The sequence below is a fragment of the Acomys russatus genome, chromosome X (assembly GCF_903995435.1).
Source record: "Acomys russatus chromosome X, mAcoRus1.1, whole genome shotgun sequence".
In the NCBI taxonomy this organism is placed as follows: domain Eukaryota; kingdom Metazoa; phylum Chordata; class Mammalia; order Rodentia; family Muridae; genus Acomys; species Acomys russatus.
Window position 1 is genome coordinate 16,914,344 of NC_067169.1, and position 9,315 is coordinate 16,923,658.

At 40.2% G+C, this 9,315-nt stretch overlaps 1 protein-coding gene across 1 annotated transcript; it reads left to right on the top strand.

Annotated features, from left to right (window-relative positions):
• The first annotated feature begins 762 nt into the window (after positions 1-762).
• On the top strand, positions 763-1,308 carry LOC127184734 (ferritin light chain-like). The gene has a single exon (XM_051141087.1). It carries the CDS (start codon positions 763-765, stop codon positions 1,306-1,308), a length of 546 nt encoding a protein of 181 aa, XP_050997044.1.
• The last annotated feature ends 8,007 nt before the right edge of the window (positions 1,309-9,315 follow it).

The following is a 9,315-nucleotide window of genomic DNA, read 5'->3' on the forward strand; positions in this document are numbered from 1 at the left end:
CAAGCTCAATATATAGCTTGTTACCATTTTCACATTTAGTCTATAAAGAATACAGTGACAATATAATACATTACAAATAAGGACCCTTGGTAGGGAGATAGGCGTCCTACTAACAATTATATTAGAGCCAAGCATGGTGGTACATGCCTTTAATCCCAGCACTCAGGGAAGCAGAGGCAGGCAGACCTCTGTGAGTTCGAGACCAGCTTGGTTGACAAAGTGAGTCCAGGACAGTAAAGGCTACACAAGGAAACTTTGTGTCAAAAAAATCAAACCAAAACAACAACAACAACAAAACCCTAGCAATGATATCAGAACCGTAAAACAGTTCTGAGGAAAGGGGATCCATGGCTACTCACTGAGACAATGAGGGACTGGGACTGTAAGCAGAGGAAAAGTACTGTATCCAGCTCTAAATTAGTAACCGAGGAAGTTTTTAGACACAAATGATTATAAGGAAACTTTTAATGTTCTTAACTTGCCTTAGAATTATGGTTTTACAAAAACGGGACACAGAATAGACTCCGTTCCAATGACTAGAAGATATGGGAAAGTTAAACTCTTATCTGAAAAGGTTGTGAGACTGCACACCGTAGTCCCACCCACTGTCCTATTAGAAACTCCCAGTCCCACCTCCTAGACTCTATAACTTACTTTTGTTCCTGCCTTTCCACGCACAACTTCTCGGACGATCTACGATATCCTGTTTCTGGAAGCAGGCTTCTTCGTAAGCTAGATCTTGCTCCATCTTACTCACCAGCCATGAGTGCCCGGAGCCGGACCCTGAGCCGGACCCATCGAAATTACCCAGCTGAGATAGAAGCCACTATTGACCGCCTGATCAGCCTGCATGTGGAAGCCTCAGATACTTATCTCTCTCTGGCGTTCTTTTTCAAAGATAAGGCATCTGTGGAAGTGGCAGGCTTGATTCACTTCTTCCGAGATCTGTCTGAAGAGAAGCGCCACGGTGCCCACCTTCTCCTGATGCAAAGTCAGCAGAGCAGCTGTGACCTCTTCTCCCATGAGCAGACGATGCCCTCATATCAGTGTGATGGGATGCTGGATGCCATGGAAACTTCCTTGGCCTTGGAGAAGCACCTGTACCAAGTCCTTCTGGAGCTTCACGCCCTGAGTTCAAGCAACAGAGACCGCCACCTCTGCCATTTCTTGGAGACGCGCTTCTTAGAGAAGGAGATGAAGCTCATGAAGAAGTTGAGAGACAACCTGAGTACCCTCCGCCAGCCCACCAGCGAGGAGGTCAGCCTGAGTGAGTGTCTCCTCAAAAGGATCACGTTCACTGGTGACTAGACATTCCTGGAGTTCGTCACCCCTTGTCGAGCCGCCTCTCTTTTGCTGATAGCGGCTTCTCACCCAGCCCAGCGTCTCCTGCTAAAGCTACTTGCCAAATGGATACAAAAATGTTTCTTTGTGTAGACAAAAACAGCTAGGTTGCGGGTGGCATGAAGAATTTGTTGTCTGACAGTCTCTAGCAGTGTTAAGTAAGCCATTCTTTTCTGAGTCTTCTGACCACTAAAGAAATGAACCTGTGTGTGCTTTGTCTGTTAAAAAAAAATCCATAATAATTCGTAAAAATTGTATGCAGTCTTAGTGGGGTTGTGATTTGAACCAATTTTGGCTCCTGGATTGTGCTCCAGATGCATTCTAAAATGTATGGTTACTTTTTGCTTGCTGAAAAGATATGGACCGTATCCTATTGAACTGTGCCAAGTCTCCACCAATCACCGTGTAAGTGCTCTTCCTGATTTCCAAGTTTATGTGATCTCATCTGCTTCATCGGGTGAACTCAAGAAGCAGCAGGCCCCCCCCCCAAAAGCCATCAGGACATGGCCTGTCAGGCTGCTGCTGAGAACAGGACTATCACACTATGTACTGATCTCTCCATAAAGCTTCTCATGGAAAAGTTGGGATGGGCTTATGACTAGAAATACTGCTTCTTTTGGTAACTGGCTTGTTTTTGCTCTTTGGACATGAACCAGTAGGACCAAATTCCCCTTCATAATTGCCTGCTTCACCTCTTAGGGCAAATTTTGCAATCCAGATAAAGTAACTAAATAAGGCTATATAAGCATTGCTGTGTATCTTTTACTAATGTGTGTGTGTGTGTGTGTGTGTGTGTTTGTGTGTGTTATGGATTCTTTTATGCCACTTTAATGTTAACCATTCTAGACTGCAACCGAGAATATATAGGTAAATAAACATTGTCACTGAAGATTTAGTCTCTGTGGTTTATTTTAAAGAAAAGAGGAGAAAACGTCAAAGCAGCCTGAAGAGAGCCAAAGTGGTTCAAGTGGGTCATATAGACCCCCCTTTTCACATATAGTCAATGGACAATTCATTCTCCAGGGTTGTGGGGAGAGCGGGAACTGCTTCTGACCTGAACTCTGGTGCCTGGGAATTGATCACTTCCCCTTGGCTGGGAGGCCCTGCAGGAACAGAGGAAGGGAGTGCAGGCTATCAGGATGAGACCTGATAGGCTGAGGTCAGACTGTTGGGGAGGAGGTCCTCACCCCTGTTAGAGTCTAAGAGGGGGTGGGGAGGTGGGGGGACTGGGGGGCTGGGGGGTTGGGAGGCTGGGGGGAGCAGGGGGTGTAGAAATGTGTTTTGTTTTTTTCTGGCCTCTTTTTTTCTCTAAATTTAAACCTTTTTATCCTGCAGATAACAATATAGTAGATGTCTTTTGTTTTCCTTGAAATCTGGAAAGCTGGAGTTGTAACTTTTTCTCAAACCACAGACTTGGGGCTAGGTTACAGATGGCCGGAGGGAAGGCAAGATAGCTTTGCTAAAGGTAAAGCTGAGTTGGGGATTGTGTTAGGGCTTCCTGTTGCCACAGCCCAAGTTAAACTAAATCAGCTAGTTCAGAAAGAAAAGCAGGAATAAAGAGCGCACGCCCGCGCGCGCGCGCGCGCGCGCACACACACACACACACACACACATATAAAACACATGCTATCATTTCTTTTATTTTGAAAGAGAAGCATAGAAAACATTTTACAGAGATTGGGACAACTGTTGTTTAGTTCAGGAAAAAAAAAAAAAACCCTGATCTTCCTGTTTTGTGTAAAGTATCTGTAGATTCATTGGTTTTCATTTGATGCAAATGAAGGCTTATCTGTATGTATATGCACCGGATACATTCCTGATGCCCGAGGAAGCCAAGACAGTGGGTTGGATGGTCTTTGACTGGGGTTATAGGTGATTGTGAGCTGCTGTGTGAGTACTGGGAACCAAACCTGTGTCCTCTGCAAAAGTAGCAAGTGATCTTAAGTGCTGAACCATTTCTTCAGTACTCACAGAAAGTTTTGAAGATGATAAGGACTATAATAGAACCATTATTCCTAGAGAAAAAGAGTATCCCCATTTGCTTATAGTAAGGAGTAAAAGGCAATAGATATATAAGGAGAACTGATAACATTTGTCTTAGATTGGATTTAACATTAAAATCTCTGTACTTGATATATATGGAGCAAAAATTCAAATTAGCACTCAAAAGTGCTAATAAATAATAAAGCTGTAGGTTCAATTTGTTTTATGATATAACTGTTTTGTGGGGCGATTAAAGCTTCCCAGATGGGCCAAAATACTCTATGGTCATCAAAGAATGCTTGAAAAAGAGCATTTGCTGAGCAAAGAATAAATTATTCAAAGACATGATAAAATATTACTTTGGCTCTTAAAAGGGGCTAAGGTCCTTTGCAAATTTATCCGTGGAAAATGGGGATTTTGTGACATTACATTTCTCAAGATTAATTTAGAAACAAGTCCCTCAGTGATTTTCTCTGGGGTAAGCACTTTGCACATGCATTTGAACAGACCTATAATAAATGCTTTTTATAGGCTCAGACAAGATTCCTTACACCAATCTTGAGGACTCTCCTTGAGATACCATAGATAATTAGTTTTTTAAGTCATCTTCCTGTCACTGAAATTTGGGGGCATACCAATTGATCATTCTTTTCATCCAAGTTTTTGGTGAGCTAGAATAGATGAGAAACAAGAGGGATGCCAAGATAGTGCTGCTGATGGTAAAGTCAAATTGGGAATCGAGTTAGAGTTACCTGTTGCCACACCCCCAGGTTAAATTAAACCAGCTAGTACAGAAAGAAAAGCTAGGATGCAGAACAGAGACCATACAAGGCTGGACATAGGCCAATTCAGCTTTTTCTGGTAATTTTACTGAGACCCAGGAGAATGGTGGTAGAGCAAAAATCGCAGGACCAATGAGGTTGACCCAATACCAAGGCATTGCAATTCCCCTGTCCCCTAGCTGATGTGCCCCGATATATAACATGCTACATATTCATCTTTCTGTCCCTTTCTTAGGGGCAGACTCTAAGTATCCTTTCATTTATAGAAGTGGAGCCTAGGTCTTCTGAAGTGACAGCAGGAATGTTCGGTCATAGGCAAATCCTCAGTTCGCTTTCACCAGCACTCATAGTGTTCTTGCAGTTCCCTTATGTGGAGGACTTTCTAGAGACATTTCAGTCAGCCTTCTTTGAGAAATTCCCCCTCAATGGTAATGGCTTGTTCCTAGTGTCAACTTGATTGGGTTGAGGAATGCCTTGGAGACTTATTAACACACACCCCTGGGAGTCAGTTGGAGGGTATTCCCAGAGACACTTCCATAATGAAGGCTCCAGCTGGATGAACAGGTTAATTCCTTGATGGGTTCCTAGTGTGCTGTCGCTACTGGGAAGTGGTGCAATGTAGGAGATAGAGACTAATTAGAGACAAATGGTCACTGGGGCGTGTCTCAGGCATACTATATCACACTTTGTCCCTTTCCTGGGTTCTCTTTCTATGCTTCTTGTCTGCTATGCTGCCTTCTGCTGTGCCACACCTCTTCTGCAAAGATTGACTGACCAGGCTGGAAACTGAACAAATACTTCTTTCTCCCCTTTGACTTGTGACACTAAACATTCTGTCTCAAAAAAAAAAAAAAAAAAAAAAGAAAGAAAAGAAAATATAACCCACACAGTCAGTAATCCACTCATCTGGCATTGCTTCATCTTCTCTTAGATGACTTCTACACCCATTAGACTGCAGGTAAATGGGGACCTAGAAGGCAGATAGTATGGTGGCGAGCGGTGAAGCCTCAACCAGACTTACCTGCGTTTAAATCCTGCCTGCCTCTACAGGTAACATACTCTGCTCATTTCCTTTACCTCTTCCAGCCCTCCCTTCTCATCTGAAATAAATAAAATTGTCCATAATAACTATAGCAATAATATGCAACTCACAGACCATAATGAATATGAGATGAGATGACCATGTGAAACCAGAGGTGTTTTGAAAATCACCGTCTTTTCATTTGAGCTATGCTAATAACAACTCTAAATAGGCTTGCATCTCAGTTTCTGGGGGAAAAAACACTTTGGAGTCTAGGATCTCAATAGTCATTTCTCCCTCTAAATAGACCTCATGTTCTGAAGTAATAGAAATTTGCTAATTTGGGGATATGCTCCTCAGTGAGTAGGAAAGAAGCAAATGAACAAGGGGGGGGCTACTCTCCAAATAAGTTGAGCCATTTTATATAGGAGTGAGGATTAATTGTTTTAATTAGCACACTGCTAAAGCATTTTAACTTCTCTCTCAGGAAGGACAAGTTACACAAAGGGCTCATTTCAGAACTGAACCTAACTAAGGGCTGGCCGGTGCTATCTACATAGTTGCTAATTCTTGGTGGCCTTCTCCACGTACTCTTTAATCTCCCTTGCACTCTGTGAAAAAACATGAACTGAAGGAGAACAGTTGCAACTCCAGACAACACTGAGACCTTGACCTTCTTTGCACTGGAGGTGGGGGGGGGGTCTGTGTAAATCTTGTGCTTTGGGGTTCCTATGCAGTTGATTTCCCCACTCTGGAAAGTGGTACTTTTGAAGATTGAGTTATAAAGGCTTTCAATTTAGAAGAGAGGGGGACAGGAATAAATGAAGGAAATAAAGACCTAAAAATGAATAAAAACAGAAACCAGAGGAAGAAACTGTCTTTACTGCATTCATGAAGTGTTATTCATCTTTGTCAGTTGCTCACCCACTTGGGTGAATAATTTGTTCCTCACAGTAATAACAGAGCAGGCACTAATATATGGGTGAATGAAGGCATACACTGGGAATTAATATAAGGTTTCATCACAGTGTAAACTCCCCACAAATACATCTTTTAAATTGTAACAATTCTTATAATTTAATTAATAATTATTAGAGGAATTATAGAAGTGTCTAGGATCCCCAACAATGCAGAAGGTTAGGCTAAAGTAATATAGATATGGGTAGAAGTGCTATGCTGACAAGTAAAAATTCATTTTTTAAACCCAGTACTGTGGTATATGCCTGTTCCCCCAGCACTCATGGACCGAAGATGATGAGGCAGCAGGACTGAGGACAGTCTGGGTTACCTAGTGAGGCATCAGGACAGCAAATGTTAACAAAGAAATAAGAACCCTTATTCACTTTTGGGGTGAATACAATCTGGTACATCCATTATAGAAATCAGTAAATAATTTTTTAAATTTGAAAATAGATCTATAGCAACTGAGGTGTACTAACCCTGGGACTCATTTCCTACCACAGAAATGGTAACGCTTACGCATCCTTGTTCATTGTCGCTCTATTCACAATAACAAGGAGATGGAATCAATGTAAATGGCCATCATCAGATGAATGGATAATAAAAATGTGGAACATGTACACAATAAAATTGTATTCAACCATAAAGAACAATGAAATCATGAAATTTTCAGAAAAATGAATGAATCAATAATTTATTGTATTAAAAATAAGTTTCCCAGAATAAACTAATAATATAGCCACATGCTCTCCCTTAGATGTGTATCTAATCTTTTTACATATATATATACATATATGCATACATACATACATACATACATACATACATACATACATACATACATGGCTGTGAATATAGGCCACAACCCAAGAAAAGTTACTACATGAGGGGAATCAGTGTTGGGGGAGGGACAATATAGATGGGGAGACAAAAAGATGACAGAGGGAGAAAGATCAACAGATACTAAATTGTGTTTGAGATGCCACAATGAAACCTAATATTTTGTATAATAATCTCAAATTAAAACGTTCAAAATGAATGGATTCAATCATTAAAAAAGAAATCCAGCAATGTATTCTACCGAAAACATAAGAGTCTGAATCTCACCATGAGGAAACATCACATAGATCAATTTTAAGAGGAATCCTACAGAATGACTGGGCTGCATAAAGAAGAAGTATCCTCCCAAGGTAATGAAAACTAGAAAGCACAACAACTCCAACTCTATGGCATGTAGCTGGATTAGAGCAGGATAGTGTAGAAATCGTACGAGTGGGCCTCAAAGTTGATACTGAAATTGTATCAATGGTAAATTTCCTAAATTTGGATAATCATATGGAGGTTAAAGAAGACAGTACTTTTGATTTTAGAATATACACATTTAAGTATCTAGGACTAGTTAGCATGCTAAAATACCCCCAACGTTCAAATGATTGAGAAAAACCAGTGTTTTTATTTGAACAGGAATTTCTATACTATTAATTCAACCTTTTCTGTAATTTTAAAATTATATCTAAAGTTGCCTACCCCAATCAATTTCAGATAACTTAATATTTATTCCTATGTGTTAGGCAAACATGATAACCACTATACTACAGAAGTCTAGTTTTACATATACATTCTTGTAGGTGTGAGTATATGCATAGATTTTGTTTTGCTTTTAAATTATTAGTTATATGTCTCCTCTGTCATACTGTGAACGTCTCAAAGATTAAGGTTCTCACTTTCCCAGCTCCCATATCTGGCATCAGATGTAACCTAATTTATAACTGTACTCTAGAATTCTAGTCATACAGCTTCATAAGCAAATAACTAAAAAATGTATTATTTCTTTTTTGGGATACATTTTCTAGATTATCAAGTGTGCTATCTTACCCTTATATAGAGACAAAAATAACAGTTTTTTAAAAAAAGAAAATAGCCAGAATGGGAGGCAATAAAAAGGAAACCATACTGTTTTGTTGCTATGCAAGTGATATTGCTACTGGCTTTTGTGTTATAATTTCCAAGGCCCAATTAGTTATATCTATAAAGAGGAGCTCTTTGCTACTTATCTTTCTGGTAAAAAAGAAAGAAAGAAAGAAAGAAAGAAAGAAAGAAAGAAAGAAAGAAAGAAAAAGACTATTTCTTTCAGACATTAGTATGCCTTTGGGAATAAGCAAAACTTCAAGACTTGAAGTCTTATGTGCTGGAAAGTCAGACAGCAGGAAGAGAGGTCATTTCATTCTGCTTTTATGACTTTCCTCTATTCAGTTCCCATTCTTTTTTTTTTTTTCTTTTAGGTGGTGGTTTGTCTGTTTGTTTTTTTTGTTGTTGTTGTTGTTGTTTGTTTGTTTGTTTGTTGGCTTTTTGAGACAGGGTTTCTCTGTGTAGCCCAGGCTGCCCTGGACTCACTTTGTAGATCAGGCTGGCCTCAAACTCACAGAGATCCACCTGCTTCTGCCTCCCAAGTGCCGGGATTAAAGGCCATTCCTACATATGAGAAGGACCAGCATAAAAATCACACTTTTCAGAGTCTTTCCCTCCTCTTAGAAAGTCATCGTGTGAAGTGAAGAACTCATTTGATGTTCACAAACACCTCCTCCTATTGTAGTCTGGCCAAATACGCACAGCCAGGCAATGTTGGTCTGTGGAACATAAACTGCCTCACAAAACACCAGCTTCAGATAAGTTCTTGTGAGCACAAGATACGATGAAATAAAACAAGTTCGGTTTATAACTTTACCTAAGCATTGACAAAACCAAAGACATATGCTCTTCCCTAATATTAGTATTACCCGCTCTTTCTCACAGCATGAATTCTAAAGCAATCCTTGTTTCCTTGGTTCCTTTCTCCAAATCACTAACTGAAACCCCCAAACACTATTACAGTCTCCAAGGTATTAAGAAATACCCTTCAATCTCTATAAGTGTTGACTCTAATTACAGTGAGTGAAATTTTAACTTGTGCAGCTGCAGGGATTCCAGGCCATCTCAGGCTGAAGACCATTGGCACTCCTGAGGAATATTTCCCACAACCATACATACATTCAGGCCACCAATAATTGGGAAGCATTTTAAGGATACACACAATAGGCATTTCCAGCTTGGTGTTTTGTTGACACTAAAAGTATTCATCACTCACATTTCTTTACATTCCAAGAGAATCACTGAGCATTTGCTCTTGCTAAGCATTGAGCTGTGTGTTGCAGATAAAGCCATCTGTGATGCAATTCGCTTTCTCCATAC

What these genes read in the sequence shown, in the direction of transcription:
- LOC127184734 (XM_051141087.1), top strand. Translation starts at nt 763, where the DNA reads ATGAGTGCCCGGAGCCGGACCCTGAGCCGGACCCATCGAAATTACCCA.